This window comes from Phyllostomus discolor, chromosome 14 (assembly GCF_004126475.2).
Source record: "Phyllostomus discolor isolate MPI-MPIP mPhyDis1 chromosome 14, mPhyDis1.pri.v3, whole genome shotgun sequence".
Classification (NCBI taxonomy): Eukaryota; Metazoa; Chordata; class Mammalia; order Chiroptera; family Phyllostomidae; genus Phyllostomus; species Phyllostomus discolor.
In genome coordinates, this window is record NC_040916.2 from 17,845,125 (window position 1) to 17,863,798 (window position 18,674).

At 55.8% G+C, this 18,674-nt stretch overlaps 1 protein-coding gene across 1 annotated transcript in view; it reads right to left on the reverse strand.

The window, feature by feature from the left end:
• LHX4 (LIM homeobox 4) overlaps positions 1–15,197 on the reverse strand; it is a 44,379-nt gene extending 29,182 nt beyond the window's left edge. Inside the window, exon 1 of the mRNA XM_028531061.2 lies at positions 14,860–15,197. Within this exon, the coding sequence (XP_028386862.1) occupies positions 14,860–14,935 (76 nt within the window). The 5' untranslated portion in view covers positions 14,936–15,197. The remainder of the gene's footprint in view (positions 1–14,859) is intronic.
• Positions 15,198–18,674: the final 3,477 nt, after the last annotated feature.

Consider the following 18,674-nt stretch of genomic DNA (forward strand, 5'->3'; position numbering starts at 1 on the left):
CAGCTTTGTATCCTCACCATCCAGCACCCAGCCACGCCTGAGACACAAGGGTAACACCGGAGTTAATCACTGGATAAACAGCTGATCGAGTTTCTCTAAGAAGCCCGCCTGAAAACACACACTGCTTCATGAGCTCCTCCTGCACATGCCAAAATGCCACCCAAGGTCCTGGAACCAGAGCCTCCCAGGGATCATTTATGCTTCTTCACTCACGTCATGTTTGTTGGCTGTGACGTCATTTAAAAGTGTTCACGTAAGGGAATTAGCCTCAGTGCATGGCGCTGGGCAGGGGGCGGGGATTGAACACCTGGAAAGCTATGTAGGGAGAAAGCTTTCTCAACTATTGTCATGTGTATCCAAAACTCGGAGGCAGGCTGTTGGGACAGTCACTCAATTGTCATCACCAGTCCTGTACACGTGTCATTCAAGCACACCCTGCCTCTCTGCAGGCATTTCCAGGACCCAGCCTCCCCAGAATGGCCGGGGAGGTTTTCTGGGTGAGCAGAGGGCCTTAGGAGCTGAGGGAGCTGGGTGCACACGGGCCAGACTTCCAGGAGTGGTGGGTGGGTAACCAGGGTAACCAGGAGCTCCCGTGGTGTGACAAGTCCAGCCTGGGGAGCGGGGAAGAGAGGGGGGACAGTCAGGCGAAGGCGGTCCTAAAGGGCCCGGGGGTGGTGTTTCCCTGTCCCGTTTGCGTGAGGAGCCCTAGCGGCTGCGGGGCCAGGGGCTTGAGGAACGGGGTGTCGGGAAGACTGCTCTGGCGTCATTTTGCAGGAGAGGAGAGGGCAGCTCTAACCAGGGAGCCCTCCGGCTCAGGGAAAAGGTTTCCGGACAAGTGGGTGAGTAGCGCAGGAACCTGTGCGCCCCGGTGGCTGGTGCCCGGCAATCGCCCGGAGCACAGCGCCCGCTGGGGGCGTCTTTGTGTGAGAGGGATTCCGGGGAGCCAGGGACCGGGCTAGCCGAGGCAAATTCACCCTTGGAGAACCACACGGACAACCGGACCAAGAACCGTCCTGGGGCGCAGGGCGAGCCCCGGCGGGGCGCGCGCCCGCTCCCTCCCTGCACCTCGCTGCCCCGGGGCCAGAGGCCGCTGATTCCCACCTAATTGTTGTCTGGCCTTGCCTGGGAGGAAAGATGCGGCTGTATTTCTCCTCCCGCCGCAAATGCACGGGGACGAGGGCGAGGATGTATGCCCATAAAATTTATTTCGAGCAAGGTATCTAGCGGGAGCCTTAATATGATGAGTATTCAAGAGAGAATACATTAGGGCTAATGTATGCAGGGGAGGGCGGGCGGCGAGCTGGAGAGGCTTGCGAGCCCAGACAACGCGTTCACCAACGAGACTGGAAGCAGACAGGCCATCAGCGGCCGGCTTGCTGCGGGGGCTTCCCGCCGGATCCGGCTGGGCAGCCCGAACTTGGGGTTCTCAGAGAGAGGCCTGGGGCCAAACTGGGGTCCTCGGGTTGGCAACAATGTAAGGCACACATACTAAGTGTGCCTTTTAGCTAAAAAAAAAAAAAACACCTATAGAATCAGAGAGAGAGAGTTTTAAAAACAAAGGTAGTAATTTAAGAGGTTTAAGAGATTCATGAACAATAAAAAACGTAAAAAATTAAATTAAAAAAAGGAGATTCACAATATACGACTAACAACAGAGAAACCAGGCATCAAGAGCGTGTTCTACCTGGCTGGCATAGCTCAGTGGATTGAGCGCAGGCTGCGAACCAAAGTGTCGCAGGTTCGATTCCCAGTCAGGGCACATGCCTGGGTTGCAGGCCATGACCCCCAGCAACCGCATATTGATGTTTCTCTCCCTCTTTCTGTCTTTCTCCCTCCCTTCCCTCTCTAAAAATAAATAAATAAAATATTTTTTAAAAAAGAGCGTGTTCTACCTGTGTCAGGTCCTGAATGCATATTACCTCAATAAGCCATGCGGCTGGGTGAGGAAGGTGTTAGAGTCCCCATTTTACAGACAAGAGGACTGAGCCTCGGGGAGGTTACACAAAGTGCCGGAGGCCCCACAGTGGCAGAGCCGGGATCTGAGCCAAGCCTGTGCAAAGGTGCGCTGAGCCCGCCAGAGAGCTGGACGGGTCTGAGGCATCGGCTCGCCTGGCTGGCTCTACACTGTCACTCTACAGAGAGAGGGAGGCAAGGGGCTAGTCTCGGGGTTGCTCTGGGAGCAGTGTCAAGGGCAAAGGAACAGTTTGGACGTTTCCTTAACAACTGGGCAGATGGGAATGTTTGAGGCACCGATTTGGGGTTTTTGGACGGGGGGGGGGGGGGGGGGGGGGGGGGTGGACCCCTAATGCCCTGAGGAGGCCTGGAAACAGGAGCCCTGTGTGGCCAATGGCCTCCACCCAGCTGCAAGTGGCCAGCTTGTGGATGGCATCTACCCAGGTCAGATTCATCCCTGCCCCGCATGAGGGGGCACGGACCCCACCCTACAGGTGACAGCGCTTATGAAATTACTTAGATTAATGTGAAATGCAAGCTACCTAGAAAATGTTCAAAGTACAACAACACAAGCCTTTTAAAAAAAACTTACAATAAATTATGATTTTTATTTTTAACAATTGGAGAGGCTGAACAGGACAGAGGTTCTATGGGTGCCCTACCAGAAATAAAGTTGTGGCTGGACTTCCTAAAGAGCAAAGGATTTCCCAGTCCCTGGTGAAGGCCTCTTATTTCCTGCGGTATTTAATATCACCAAAGTCCACTTTACAAACTGAAACAGAAGCAGACCCGGGGAGTCACCGAAACAGAATTTGATCTATAAGCTCAGCTCCTGATGTGAGGAGTTGTTTCATTTAAACAGAAAATCTTTCTCTTATCCGCATGCAAGCGCTCTGCTCCATGGTGACACTCTCCCAGGGGACCCTGCAGAGGGCAGGGGCGCCCCGGGAAGAGCAGCGAATCAGCAGAGAGGCTGGACGTCGCAGCACAATACCCTGCCCCTGCGCAGGGCCCGCCCACCAGCCTTCTGCGTCCACGGCTCACACGCAGACACACCACATGAACACACACAGTCACAAAGATCACCGTGAGACACACACATGCATACATGAGACACCCATTCATACCACATAGACACACGCACACCCACATACATCTATATGCACTCGGACACACACACAGTCATATACACATTCATATGCACACACAGACACACGCACATCCACATACATCTATATGCACTCAGACGCACACTTAACACACACATTCATGCACATTCATATGCACACACCGATACACGCACACCCACATAGATCTGCATACACCTGGACACACACATTTAGCACACACACACCACAGATACACACAAACACGCACACACACATCCTCACACAGAGGCTGGGGCACCGCCATTCTGGGAAATAAAGCCATTCCTCTGAAGCCAAGCTCTGCCAAGTCTGTGGCCGTCGCTAAGGAAGGGTGCTGTCCGGCCCTGGAGCGGGGGGCACGTGGCCCGTGAGTGGAACAGACAGCTGGGAGAAGCAGACACGCTTTGTTCAGACACTTTTTTGGAAAACTACTGAGGGAGTTTGAAAGTTTTCAGTTCTGTGTAGCGTTCAGACCTTCAGACCTTTAGGTCTGCCCAGCTGGTCACAGTAAAGCTCAGGTCAGGGTGCCTGCCAGGCCTGGGTTCAGGTCCTGTCTCTGCCGAGTACGTGATCGTGAACAAAGCGCTTAACCCCTCTGAGCCTCAGTGTCCTCACCTGTAAAATGGAGATAACAATGCCAGCCCCTCGGCATTGCTGTGCGATCGCATCGATAATGAGCATAAGACACCCGGCCCCAGAATCCCACCGTCTGAGTCCAGTGGTCAGCTCCCTTCTCTACGCTCATGGCCACTGGCCAGCAAGATGAATTTATGTGTGTAAAGGGTACCAAAATGATTTCATGACTCGTTATTGTCCAATGTACTCTTTTTCCCTCCCTCACCAAAACTCTCAAAATCCTCTTCCCTCCCCTTAGGTCTAAAGCACCTGGAAGAAGTACACCTCTTTCTGATCAGCATAAGCCCAAGGGCTTATTAAGTGTTCTTGAAATTTAAAAAAAAATCTGGCAGATTCCTTCCTCCACAGAAGAAAGGCAAATTTCTTGCCAGACCTTGGTCCCCTGTGAACCATGGGAACAGGGGCGCTGGGGCCACCAGCTGCCTGGCCTCCCTTGGCTTTTACTGTAAGGCATTCAGGCAAGAAGGGGTTGAGTTCAAATTACCATGTGAAGCTTCTAGAAGTTTTCTTGGATATCTCTAAATGCCCAAGGAAAAAGCGACATTTTTTATTTGATGAGAAATGGCTAACAACCCTTTGCCTGTAGCTGGGATCTACTTCTTTGTCAAAGGAGTTTATAAAACCCACAAGAGAATAATGCCCAGCCCCCGTGGCACCCACAGGGTTGTGCTGGACACCCAGAGGACTTATTTTTCAGAGTGGCTCATCAGAAAAGGGATTCCATGTTAGATTCCCCAATTCCTCCACTAGTGGGGTTTCAGAAGGCTGGTCCCTGGAAGACGTAAAAAGGTCTGAGGTGGTCTGTGGCCCACCGAATTGCCCACACCCCCTGGTGATATACAACAAACACTGTGCATTTTCATTCCCCACTCACGTCCCTTCATTTCCAAGGAACTGCTCCCAGGGAACCAGGGGCCACCATGAAACATTTCAGAGACGGTTGGTCTGTTTGTTTGATCGATTTTAATTCTTTGAAAAATGGTGTTTTCTATCTCTTTGGTCACAGAAGATCAACAAGGTGAGAGAAAAAAAAATTTTCCACTAAAAAGACTAAAGCTACAACCAATACAGTTGACAAGGACTTCTAGAATGTATTTTAAAAAGTGTGCCTTCCTGGGGAAATAGAATTTCAGATATTTCCATTGGAATGATAATGCTGATGAATCCTTTAACATTTGTAAAACTAAGTGGGGGGTTTGGGGTACAGATAGGAGTAATGTTCCTTGAACCACACTGCGAGATCAGATTAACATTTTGTAAAATGTGGACTTCGATGGGCCACTTTGGAGTGCTGGGAGGCATTGCTTTTTAAACCGTCTTCAGACGAATAGAAATTTTTGTTTGTTTCACAAACAATCTCTCTTGACAGCCCAATGCCCAGGACAAGGTTTTCCTTGCTTCTTTCAGGACAGGGGTCTGCGGGAGACACTTCCAGGTCTCTCTGTTCGTAAAGCTCCCAATACTCCGTGCCAGTTTGGCCACCCTCTTGGGACACCCAGGGGTGCTCCAGCCCTCTTAGGGCAGCTCCCTCTGCAGAGCGGGAGCTGGGACTCTGCTCTCTAAGACTGCAGCACGTAGAACCTGGTCCAGTCCTTGAAAATCTGCAAGCTCATTTACTCTCCCCAGAGACCCGGGAGAAGTCACTCTCTGCATTTAAAAGGGCTTCCGTAAGGGCGCACAGCTGGGGGCCAAGGGGGGCTTGAACCTGCTTTTTCTCTGGGACACACTGTGGGGCTGAGGGAAGACCCAGGCTTCCGACTGTGCTCACCAGAAATCACCTCCATCTGGTGGCTTTCGCCCCCAAATCCTTTTGCTGGTGACTCCACTTCAGGCGTAAGTCGCTCTTTGAGTTCTGTCTGAAATGACACTTGGCTGATGTATGGTTGCAAAAATACATCATTTCAGTTATTTGGCTTTTTTTTTTTTTTTTACTGACTACAAATTGAAAGGAGAAGCCAAATGAGGCTTCAAGGAAACACACATGCAATTACAATATTATGCAAATGTTTGTCTTGGAATTCTCTGTCCCTTCCCCAATTGTAAGGGAAAACAGGCCCTGGCCGGGTAGCTCAGTTGGTTAGAGCATCGCCCGATTCACCAAGGTGGGCGGTTTGATTCCCTGGCCCGGGAACACACAAGCAGCAACCGATGAACGCATGAACAATGGGACAACAGATCGATGTTTCCCTTTCTCCCTCACTTCCTTTCTCTCTCTCTCTAAAAATCAATACATTAAAAAAAATAAAAAGAGGAAACAGCCAATGGCAAACATTCCTGCTCCCTTCCCTAAGTAAGGTTCCCCGGGACTGAAGAAGGAAGGTGGTTTTGACAAGGCAGGCCGGGGCAGTGCGCCCAGTGGCGGCTTGTTGATTTAGTCTGGGGATGACTCTAAGGCCACAGACCGAACCACGTAAGGCATGGTGTCTGCCTAAACTCGTACTTACGTTCTGGAACATCCTCACCAAAGAATTAGAACAGAGGTGTAGCTAAATTACAGTTCCGTTCCCGGAGAGTTCCACTACTGGGTACATACTTTGAAATAAAACTTCCCCATTCAAAGTTGCCACCAGCCCCCCAGACAGTAAAATCGGTTGCCGGGTCACAATACCCCTCTAAAATCACCGGTACCTGTGCCAGAAGGACCCTCGGACTCATCCGTCCAAGCTGCCCACACTCAGGGAGAACCTAGGGTGGAGGAAGCCGTTTTACCTGGCAAACCACGACTCAATGTGTCTGGGGTTTTTCCCCTCCTGCCTCTGCATTTGCCACTTCCCCACTGAAGACAATTCATTTTTATTGAACAATGTACAGGCTCCTTTTTATATTTTTCCTCATTCTAAACCAACGTAGCTCGAAAATAACAAAATGTTTTATAAATTTCCTTTTAAGGGATCTTCATAACCAAGTAAGCATAATCTCACAAATATCACAGCTGAAGCACAAAATTCCAATATTAATTCTTTAAAACTTAAGGTGAAAGGTGCATTGAACAATTGTGATATTTTTGCAATGGTGACAACAGAATTAGACAGAGATGTGGGCCAGCCACAGAAACACTGGGAAAAGTCTAATTTTAAAAATGCCATTACATTCAAGGTAAATCATATTCTCTGTTATAATTATATTCACATACATGCTTTAAAAACACACCAATCTGCACACATCTTATCTAATTTGTAGTGATTTCTATTTGCCTTGACAAATGATTAACAGCCAGGAAAAAAGTGAGCAAACCCTTCTCTTGCCAGAAAGGATCACCCCCAACACTGTCTGCCCCACAGCCTCTCCTGCCTCCCCCCCCCCCACCACCACAGTTCCCAGTGGTTTCACACGTTGCTTGGGGTCTCTGGGAACCTCTTCTTTGTTCTTTTTCTGCTCAGTTCCAACACAGTCACCTCTTCAACGAAAGATCACACTCAAAAGTATATCCTGGGGACAATTTCAATGTTACCAGTTTCAAGGACACATGTGGATGCCACTTTCACAGGGGGGCTTGCAGTATGTAAGATGCACAATGTACATATGCATTTGCAAGGATAGGGTTTCTTCTAGGTTAAACACTGGCACAAAATTTGTGGTCTTCAGTAGGATGCTGAGTACTCCCAGCAATGGCAGATAAAACAGAAAAGCACATCAGATAAATCCACAACCGTCTGTGGAGATGGTCTAGGCACGTCTCTGCCTCCACTCCATCGACACATCTAATCATCGCCCCGTCCCCGCAACGTATTTTTCTGACATCTCGTCCTGTAGCAATATTCCCTAGTTTGGCAGCCTCCCCCTCACAGGAAGAAACTTTCCATTAATTTGGCTGCAAGTTTTGTCTCAGTGAAGCTATTCCCAGGACCAATCCCTTCACCCTCTAACATTATAATTAAAGCAAATTATACTTTAAAGGCATTTGGGGGTGAGATTCCGCAGTAAAACATCTGTGGCTCGACCCAGCCTGACAGGGCGAAGTGGGGTGGGGAGGGCCGAGAGAGAAGCCCACCAAAACAACAACAGGAGGCAGGACTCGTCTCCCCGGATGATTTTCCAGCCTGCCAGCAATGCAGCTAACCCAAGTCCATCTTCCAAGAGTGAATCCATTTCAATTTTGCCAATTAAACCTGGCTCGTCCACCTACCCCCACAGCACTGCCTCCAAGTGGGTGGTCTGCGGGCCATTTGGACCAGGGCTTCTGTAAAAATGTCAAGCGGGTTTCTTTCTATCACAAACAACACCCCAGCTTCAGGGTGCTTTCTGTCCTGAACCCAGAAACTGCCCCACCTCCCCAGGCCTCCTAGAAAGAGGGCGAGAGAGGGACCTCATCACCCTGCAGCCTGCTGGGTGCTCGAACCCCAGCGAACCCCCTTTGCTGTGGTTTCCGGCACCAACCCGTGTTCTCCCCTGCAAAGGTTTCACAGTGGAGGGAGGAAGAGAAGGGGGGGGAGGGAAGGAGGAAAAAGGGAGGGAAGGAAGGCCTTCAAGCCACAATGGAATTTCACCCAAAGCAGTAAACCCTGTTTGCTCACATCTTGTGTTCACACTCATCACTCCAGAGAAAAGGCCGAAAACCTTCACAAAAGTCCCACTCCCCAGCCATCTCCCAACCAGGCAGTCTACACAAGACAGCAACCAGGCTGCTTCAGGCGGTCTCCAGCCCCGGGTTTCCCAAAGTGGGGAGCGCGGTTCCTTCCTTCCTCCCTCCCTCCAGCCAGAGCGGTTCCCAGCCTCTGCGTTCCAGAGTCCCTCAGCTCTAACCCCGGTCCATTTCCCTAATTGAAAGAAATGACGCAGGCCCTCCATCCCTCCCCAGTCCACGCAAGCCTTCAGTTTGGAGGAGGAGACTAATTTCCTGGCCAGGGAAACCCACCACATCCCCTCCATCCCTTACTGAAACAAGAAGCGCAAAGGCGCTTTCTCAACAATGGGGCAGGAAGGGAGGTTAGTCCCCGTTAACTCGTTTTCCGCCCCTGGCCGCCCGCAGGTGCGACCCGCGCCTCCCCAGCCCGGGCGTCTCCCGGGGCTCTGTCCGCTCGCTGGGGGTTAAGTCATCACTAATTGACTGTAGCACGGAGTGAAAAGGCACCGAAGTCGGAGGCCAGTGGGAAGTTAGGACAACAGAAACATTTAGGACTTGAGGCTGTCTACACCTGGTCAGCGGGGTCACCAGGTCACTGTTCAATACACAAGACGCCCCTGCGGGTCGTGTTTGGTCGACTCAATGGAAAGAAAGGGCCGGTTTCCTTCCTCCCGTCACCCCCACCTCACCTCTAGGAGGGCCCGGTGTTTAAAAAATTCACGCAGGAATTTGCAGTCGTGTGGGCGGTCTCCGAGAGGTCTTGAGGACTCTCGTCGCTCTAATCCCCAGAGCACGCAGCGCGCATTCCTGCCTTAGCCCTGCTCTGGTGCTGGCGCGCCTAGAGGCGGGCGCTGCAGGCTCTGGTCCTCCTCCCTCTCAGTTCCCGCCGCCCCGGGCTTGCCCTGCCGGCTTTCCTAGTGCCTCCTCTCCTTCCTGGTCAGTTTCACCCTGCAGACCCTTTTAAAGGACATGTGCCCTGCCTATTTATAATAATAAATAATAATAATAGTAATAGTAAGAATAGTTCCATCCTGGATGAAGCCAACCTCTGCCCCAGGGTCCCAGGCCAGCCGCGGCTTTCTCGGGGGACCCTGCGTGCGACCTCCGGCCCGCGCCATTCCGCCTTCCCCCTGCACGGCGTCACCAACCCCCTCTCCCGGTCGACTTCATTTACATCATCGGCTGCCCAGGTCGAGACCTCGTCTCTCAAGGGAGCCTGCCTGCGCTCTTCAAGGTCCGCTAAGCGCGGGTAGCAGGGTGGGGAGCTGGGGCTCGAACGCGGGCAGAGCGCACAGATTCCCCCATATCCGCTGGCCACCTCCGGGCCTTCGCGCGGGAGGAGCGGCTCCCAACACGCGAGAGCCGCTTTCCAAAGGTTAAAAAGTCACCGAAAGACTCGTGCCGCTGGCGCTGGGATTTACTTGTGTCTTCCCAAATGTTTGGTGCAAAACGGGTAAGGAGAGGGAGAGGTTTCCGCCGGGTCTCCGCTCGCGCTGGGCGCACTGTCCGAGCTCGCGCTGGCGCCCCTCTCCCCGCGGAAGAAAGTCTCTCCCACCGTTCCAAAGCGGCAGCACAGGCGTCCCAGGCTCGGACGTTCCCCACCCGCTCGAGGCCACCAGAAAGAATAAGACAGGAAAAGGAATCGGCCGGTGGGTGGAGGGGAAAGGCCGAGGCGCAGGAATGCCAAATGCGGCGCGGCGGACCCCGCCGCGGTCCCTCTCTTCCCTCCTTCGCAGCCGCGATCTCTTGTCCGCTCTGGACTGAGGGACGCGGTGCCCGCAAAGCCCGCTCTCCCCACGGGGCACCCGGCCCGCACCCGCGTCCCCTGGCGAGCCCACCAGGGTACCCCCGGGCCCTGGTGGTGAGAGCGCTCGGGGCCGACGCCGCGCGCAGGTGCGCGGCAAACGCTTGCAGAGGATTCGGCGTCAGTCCGCAGGCCACCCGGGCCCGCACCCGCCCGCGCGGCGGGGAGCTCTGCCTTAGTCGCGGCGAGGTCACGCAGGTCGCGCTCCCAGACCCGAAGACCCCGCTCCCGCTCAGCCCCGCCAGGCTCTGGCTTTCCGCGAGCCCGGACCGAGCAAGGCAGCACCCCGAGTTGGGTTGTGCTTCCTCCTCTCAGCCCCGACTTCCCGTCTTGCCCGGACACTGGGGACCGCTCGGTGCGGACCTTCGCCCCTCACCCACCCCACCCGCCCGCCCCTGGTCCGGGTTAAAGCGTTAAACCGCCTCCCGGGAGGGCTCCCCCCACCCCGCCCTCCCTGCCTTCTCTGATCCTGGCGGAGGAACCGAGGTCGCGGGAGCCCCTGGCCCCTCGGGCGCCCTCGGCCACCCTCACCCCAAGCGACCCGCTGCCGCGGTCACCCCGGTTTCTCCAGATTCCCTGTGGGTGGTGCGCAGCTCTGGCCCGCGGCCGGGACCGTGCCCTGGCGGCGCGAGCATCCGAACCCGTAGCCCGCTAGGCCCGAATCTGCCGGCGGGGACACCCAGTCTGACCTTTAAATGTTGGCTCGCACCTGGAAATGTGTCTGTGACGCGGGGAAGGAGGTTGGCGGTGTCGGGGGCAGCTGTTTGCATTTCTGTACTGGAATCTGATAGAATATCTAAGGGTGTTTGGGGGGCCCCCCACCCCCCGCCGCCCCCGTAAAGGCAGGACTGGAACGAAGAGCGCGTCGCTGCTCGGAGTTTGAGGGAACTCCCGGCCCAGGACAGGAGTCCGATCCGCCCCTTTGGAAATGACCCCGCGGGAGGGCCACAGCGCTGGGGTGGGGGAGGTGCTGGGAGATTTACTGCGCGCAGGAGCCCCAGGGAGACCGGAAAGGGCAGTGGCGCGTCCCTAAGAAGTCCCTCTCGCAGATGCCACCGGACCCGAAATCCAACACCCTTTTCTCACAGCGTCGGGGTTCGTACGAGCAGCAGATGTTTGGGGAGATGAGAAAGGGGCGGGAGACGCCCGGGGCCTGCTCTCCATTTACCACCCCAGCCCCCACCGGGGCAGGTCGCTTCTTCCTCCCGCCCGGCCTGACCCGCTCTCCCGCCGGCAATCTGGGGCCCGCAGGTGACCCTTGTCCTTCCCTTTGGTGCCTGGGCGACCACCTGGGCAAGGGGTGGACAAAACGCCCACCTCCGAACACGTCCCGCACGTTCCCGGTCGCCCTGGCCTGCGAGAGGGGCCAGCAGGACGGAGGTGCGCGGGGGCGGGAGCCGGGGGGTGCTGCTGAGTTCGGGAGGTGGGAGTTTCCAGGCGGGGCGGGAGGCGCTCACTGCCCCCGGCGTCGCCCCGGAGGGGCGCGGTGAGGACTCGCACGAGGACGCTCCGAAGGCGGCAGAGGGGACGACAGGATGGAGGCGGGGTGTGCCCGAGACTAGACGAACCCGCGATCCCGCGTCGCAGTCCAAGTAGGCAGGGCCGCAGCCTGTGGCCAGGTCCGTTTCCGAACCTATCCGCGCGGCCCGGCCGGAAAGAAACCCTAAAGCCTTTCAAAGGGGCGCTCGGCTCTTCCTGGACGTGCCCGAGGTGCCGCCTGCTGCAAACGGAGCGTTCCGGACGCGTAGGGCAAGGAGCCGGGGCTCCGAGTTCCGAGGCGGGAGGGGCTGCCCAGCGGGCCGGCTGGCCGGGACTTAAGGGGCTGGGGCTCTACTTCTGCGCCCCATGCTGCCCCGGGATGATTCCCAGCCGCCTCCCGCCCGATTCTTCCCGAGCTTCTGGCCCCAGGCCGCCCCTCCTTCACACTGATGAAGACCCCCGAGCTTGTCCCGGGAGCAGCGGGCCTGATCGGGCCGCCCTGGGGCTGTGGGAGCGGAGCGCAAAGCCCGGAGGCGCCCCGCCACCTCTGCGCGCGGGAGGCAGGAGGAGGGCGACCGCGACGACCGTGATCCACCCCGGGTCGCCCCTCCACACGCACGTATTCTCCTCCCGCTCCTTCACCCCGGAGCCGCCGAGAGAAAGAGAAACATTGCATCACTTGACAACGTTTCTCTAGTGCATGCACCTCACTCGTCCCCAAAAGCAAAAGAATATTCCAGAGCACCAGAGGCACCGAGGGCGGGGATCCCTAAGCCTGAGCCCCGAGGGCTCCAGGTGCAGCAGCTCGGGGTGAAGGAGCGGGAGGAGAATACGTGCGTGTGGAGGGGCGACCCGGACCTTCAGTGGGCGGGTGGAAGGGGCCCCAACTAGAGAGCCTTTCTCTGACCTCCCCTCCCCGCCCCCCCAGGTTCAAACATCCACAGGCCTGCGATTGCTCTTCCTCCCTGAGGCTCAAGAACTGCCCTCACTCCACTTTGACCTGTCGTCTGAGGCCCTGGCCCCCTGGCCCAGGAAAGAGAGACAGAGAGTGTGTGTGTGTGTGTGTGTGTGTGTGTGTATACAGACCCCACAGCACCTACACCCACTTCCCAGCACCAATAGCTCAATAGGCAGTGGCCAGATTTGCTGCAGTGGGGTCGGATATAATCCACACACATCCTAAAAGGGGGGGGAAAAGCTGTATCCCAAATTCTCCCAGGCCAGCCCAGGACGCAGAACTTGGGCAAGACAAAGGGAAGGACAGACCATCCCCACCCCCCAATTGGTCATTGCCTCCATGGGCCATCGGGGAGGAGTCCCCTTCTCTAACCCATGAAGTTTTCCACGGTTCCGACCCAGACTCGGAGCCCGGGCCAACTGCGGCTTTGAGGGCGAGCCCCAGGCATTTTAGGAAATCAAGTTCCTGATGTGGAAGTCAAAGTTGTCTCTGAGTGAGAGAAACAAAAAGTGAGAGAGGTGTCTGAGTCCCACCTGAAAAAGGCCATCAGAGCACCCACGGCCCACTCCTCCTTCTAACCAACAGTCCGTGTAAGGACCACCTAACCAACCAACAGTCCGTGTAAGGACCACCTAACCAACAGTCCGTGTAAGGTCCACGCCGTGGTCCAGGTACAGAGAGTGCTGAGCAGTAGGGCGGGCAGGCGGGCATACACACTCCCCTGACTGGGGCAGAGCGTCAGGACTTGCAGCCAGCATAGAGCCTTGCAGCACCTTTGCGAGGATTTGTGTCTGTGCGGGGGCTGAAAACCCACTCGCTCCTGCCCGGGGATGGGGTGCGGTGGGCACAGTCAGGGAGCCAGTGAATCCCCAAGGCTTTGTACAGACACACCTTAGTCAGCGAACTTCCCAAGGCACCGCGCGGACGTGGAACTGTTTGTCAACAGTTGACAGAATTGGGCACAAAGGGTAACTGTAGGATATAGTAAAAACCAAACCAAAACAAACAAACAAACAAAAACAAACCTTAAATAGGTTTGGGTGAGGCTAAGCTCTTCTAGCCCCTTCTCGGAAACTTCCCAGGAAGCCCGGAACACAGCCAGCCTGCCCTTTGAGGTCTGGCGGGGACAGAAACCCTGCGGTGGAGACCCGAGGCGCAGGAGGGCGCGCTCGTGCGCCCCAGTTCATGGGTAGGCGGCATCCTCGGATGAGCCGGTCCTTACTGAAAATAAACCTACAGGACGCAGCTACTGCTCTATGAAAGAGGTCTCGGGCAGAAGCACAGTCACTCGGCAAGCAGAAGGGAAGAACCCTTCGTCTCTCCACGGAGCCCACGGGAGTCCCGAAGAGCCCGCCAGCCCGTGGGGCAGGGCTCGCGTTCCGGCTTCCTCATAGGCTCTCCACCGCAGACCCCCGGTTCGGGAGTGGGGGACAGAGACAGATTTCCTCCGGGAAAATCGCGGCGCGCGCACACCCATCCAGACACAGACCTGAGATAAACAAGCCCGGAGACCCCGCCGCCTCGCTAATTTCGGGCGCGGGAAAGAAAGCCTGAGGGCGAGGAAAGCACCTACACAACCTGGTCTCCCCCCCGCCCCCTCTGAGCCCGAGACGTCCCGAGAGCCTGCCCCCGCGTGCACAAAGGCTGGTCCCTGAGTTCACAACTTCGTCCCCGCGCTTCTCCCTCCTGCGCATTCCCCGGCGAGATGGAATATGGCGAGGGGACTTCCTCTCTAGTAGCAGGCAGCCCCGGCGGCGCAGGCGGCGGGCGCCGCGGACCGCAGCAGCCGGGGACGCACCAGGCGCGCGCGCTCTGCGCTCGGGAACAGAGTGTGTGGCCTGGGCTTCTGTGCTGCCAGCCCCTGGGGGCGGGGGACGCGCTCTCCAACTTTCCGCCGGCGAGGGTTAAGTTGCTGTAGCTGTGCTGGAATCTTTGACTGTAGCCCCGGGGGAGGGGAGGGGATGATTTGGGGAGAACGCCCCCGCCGTCAGGCCTGCCCTGCAGCTGGTTCCGCTGGTGTCCCCAAACAGCACTCTCCCCAACGGCCCTAGAAAAGCCATGGGCTGGCGATGCGAGGTTGGGTATCCTCGGCTCGCCCTCAGGATGATTTGGGAGGCTTTCACTTTCGGCCCCGAAAGCCAAGAGCCAGGCCCTTCGCCCCTGCCCTGTGACCGCCTCTGCGCCCCGGCCGCCGGCCCCTCACCCCTCCCGGCCCCTTCGGTCCAGGCTTCGCGCAGCGTCCGGCCCACCCCGCACCGACCAGGGCTGCCGGCTGTCTTGTTATTAAATTAAATCAGTGAGAAAGGGGGTGTCTTACGTTGCATCGGCACACCGAGCATCTCCGGGAGCCCCTTGACGGCCCCCTCCGCGGAGACCGCTGCGCTCTGCATCATCTCGGAGCGAGAGCCAGCGAGTCGCAGTCTACGGAGATCGCTCGCTCTCTCGCTCAAGCTGGATTCGGGAATTTGAAAATAATAATAAAAAACCCAACCAGGCCGCCGAAGTCACGGTGGAAGCCGGACCCTCCGCCTCTCCAGGAGGATTCCACAGGCTGGCTGGCCCCCTCCCCCCGCCAGTCCTCAGCCTGTTTCAAATCCCTTTGATCTCGCTCTCCCGGGTTGGTGCACATCCCGGTTGAGACGCTGTTGCTGCAGCCCTGGCTTTTTTCCCCTCCTCCCTCCCCTGCCCGCCTCCCTCCCCCTCCCCCGCCACCCTTCGCGTGCCGGACGCCGGGGAGGCCGCGGCCACTCAGGCGTTTTGATTCATTCACACTGCAGGAACGGCCGTGACGTCGCTTTCCGCAGGGAGGCCCGCCCTTCGGCCCAACCGCCCACGAGCGGCGGACCCGGGTGGGAGTGAGGGTCCTAGCGCCCCAAATGGGGTCCCCGGTGCAGGAGGGCAGGGCCGCCTGGAGCGGGGAGGGGCCTGGCGGGCCGTCCCCCACCCCCACCCCGGCTCCGCGCCGGGCGGCTCGCTCCCCGGTATAAATACTGCGGGCGGTCTGGACAGCGGCAGCAGGTGGTCCGGCGCTGAGGGCTGGCAGGTTTCCGCGGGTCCTCCGGGGGTTTAGGCTCCGGCCGCGCCTCGCGTCCTCCCCGCCCCTCCATTGGGACCAGGAGCCGGGGAAGGGCGGGGCAGACCCTCCGGCGGCCAGGGCTGCACCGCGCGGTCTTCTCCTCGCGCGCTCTCGGCCCCGGGCTTCTCTCCGCTGGACCGAGCGCGCTCCTTAATCAGATGACTCCATCCTCCTCCTCCTCCTCCTCTTCTTCCTCCTTTCCGGCCAACTCCTTTCCGGCCGTCGCTCCCCAGCCCTTGCTCTCTCTCCGCCGCCTCTGGCTGAGAGGATGGGCCAGGGACAGCCGGCCCTCCGGCCGGAACGCGCGAGTCACGCGGCGGGCGGCGGCGGGCCGGGGAAGGCGGCCAGGGACCGCGCGCGGAGGCGGCGGGGCGCGGGCCCACGGTGCGCGCCCCCTTACGCGGTGGCCTGCAGTCCGCTCTCCCCTCTTTCTCCGCCCCGTCCGAGCCCCGCGTTTTCAGGCGACGGCAGGGCCTCCCAGGCCGCTCTGCCCTCGTCGGCTTAGCTGCGTCCTGCCCTCGGTCCCCGGAGACCGCTCTGCGTCGCCCGCTGCGACCGCGGTCGCTTTGAACAGTTCTCGACCTCGTGCGTGCAGGGCGGCAGCGTGCACACGGACACCCGGGCGCGTGTTGCTTATTATAATTACAAGACACACATAAACGCTTACATTCTCAGCGCAAGGTCCTGGAGGAAATAAAACAGAAAGCCCACCGCTGGAGCAGGTCTCCGTGGAGGTTCTCCAACGCTTGATCAGATGCCCCCAGCCGGCTGACGGCGCGCTCGGGAAACCCAACGCCGCCGCCGCCGGACCTAGCGGCTCTCCGGACCAGCCCTCTCGACACCCCCTTCCGAGTTTCGTTCCAGAGGTGCGGGCAGACGTGCCCTCGCAGCCTAGCGGGGTCCAGCTAGAGTGGGGAGGGAGGACTGTGTACCCTCCCCAGCCTTCCAGCACGTCCCCTGCCCCCCCCCCCCCCGCGGTGTGGTCCCCGAACAGGGGACACCAGGACTGGGGAGGGACAAGCATGGAGGTGCGGGGAGACAGCGTGACCGGCTGCGCTTAGAACTTGCCTCCAAAGATGTCGCAGTGGCTTCCGTGTCACTGGCGCTGGCCTGGCACAGTTTCTGCCCTGTGTCCCAGCCAGGTGACTCCAGTCCCCAAGAAAAAGGCGAAGAACCCCGTGACATGGTCCGTGTTTACCCAAATGTTCTCTTTGAAAGTGTAACTAGTCAACAAGCACGAGGAAATGCCAACCTCTGTTAGCAGTTAGAGAGAAGCAAAACAAAACAACGCGGTACTCACCTCTTCTTGTCTGTGAAATGGCCACGGGGGGCGGGGGTCCTAGAACTCAGTACTGGCAAAGTCGCTTCCAAACTGGAACTCACAAATATTGCTGGTGTGCATATCAACTCTTCAATCCGTTTGAAAAGCAGTTTTGGCAGTATGTACCAAATCCATAAAATTTTCCTACCATTAGCTCATGTGATTCCACTTTTGAGTGTCTAGTACACGGAATAATAAAAATTGGAAACAGTTGGTTCATACATAAAGATGTGTTTACATCATTACATTTTGGAGAAAAATAACCTATGTGCTCAACCAAATAAAAGGTGTTTATGAAGTATATTAAATTTGCTTGCTAATATGTTCTACAATTATTGAAACTAATTATGACATTTAGCAACACAGGAATGAAGATTAATTTTTAGTAAAAAAAAAACAGGAGGCAATATTGTGTGATTAGAAGTATGGAAAGATGTTAGCAGTGATAATACACATTGTTGGCAAGGGGGTTTGGAAATCAGAAAACAATTTCCTGGTGGGAATGAACACCAATGTCTTCTGAAGGCATTTTGGCGATATGTTTGTAGCCTAAAAATTTGGCCCAACCCATACAGAAATTTATCCACAGAAAATAATCAGGAATATAAGGGTGCAGTTTCAAGGATGCTCATAACATTTTTAAAAGGGAATAACCTACATATCCAACAATAGGGGATTATTAAATAAACTAGAGTAAATGGGATGGGATGGTGTGTTGTCATTAGAAAATACAACTAGGTTATTTAGTCATGTAGAAAAGTGTTTGAGATTTATAAGGAAGGGGAAGATAATATGAAGCAATATGAATTTTAAGATAATTTTAAAAAGAGAAACAAATGGAAAAATATGGTTAAATATAAAAATGGTTATTATTTCCTTCTTTTTGCTTTCTTTTTCAGTTTCCTCAATAAGCGCATTATTTTATAAAACAGAAAAAGCTGTTCAAACACATTGGGGGGGGGCAGAAAGGAGAGATACCACAATGCCATTCAATGTGTGTGAGTGTAAACAGTAATATACTACTATAGGGAGATGTATTGTGGAATTTTTTTTCTTTTTTCTCTTCTCCAGATTTTCTGTGGTTATATTTTTTCAGTAATACTATTAAAAGATAAAATATTTATATGCAGTGAAATGTAGAACCTTGTGGTAATTACTTTTATAATTTAGAATTAGATTTTTTAAAGGTTCCCTGCAGCTCCTGCTCCCCTGGTAGGACCCTGCCCAGGTCCCGCCTTCTTCTTATTTATGGCCTGTCACTAGCCTGTCACTGGGTGAGGAGCAGTATTACTGTGGTGGGGACTCTCCTGTGCCCAGCACTGATGGGGGGGGGGTCATTGTCACTTCTACCCAGTGGCAGAAGAGCCCTGGGAGGTCCACTTGTCCCTCGTTCCTGGCTCTTGTGGTCAGCAGCTCAGCTGATAGAGGCCCTCGTCACCTTCTAGCTGCATCTGCCCGCTGGCATGAGCTGGGTCCCCTTCCCAAGGTCTTCCAAACATCTACCTCTGCCAAGCCATCGCATGTCCCTCTCAGAGCCTCTGCTTTGCTCTTGGACGACGAAACCCCAATAAAAACCTTCTTTAAATAGATTTTTAGTGCCTACTGCTGCTGAGAGAGATAATAATAACAATATAAAAGCCTACTTGGCGGAAAGAGCAACCAACCGTCACTGAAAGGTGAAAACAGTGGCAGGCCCCCAGGTAGGTGCTCCCACCTGCGTGCTTCTGTCATGTCC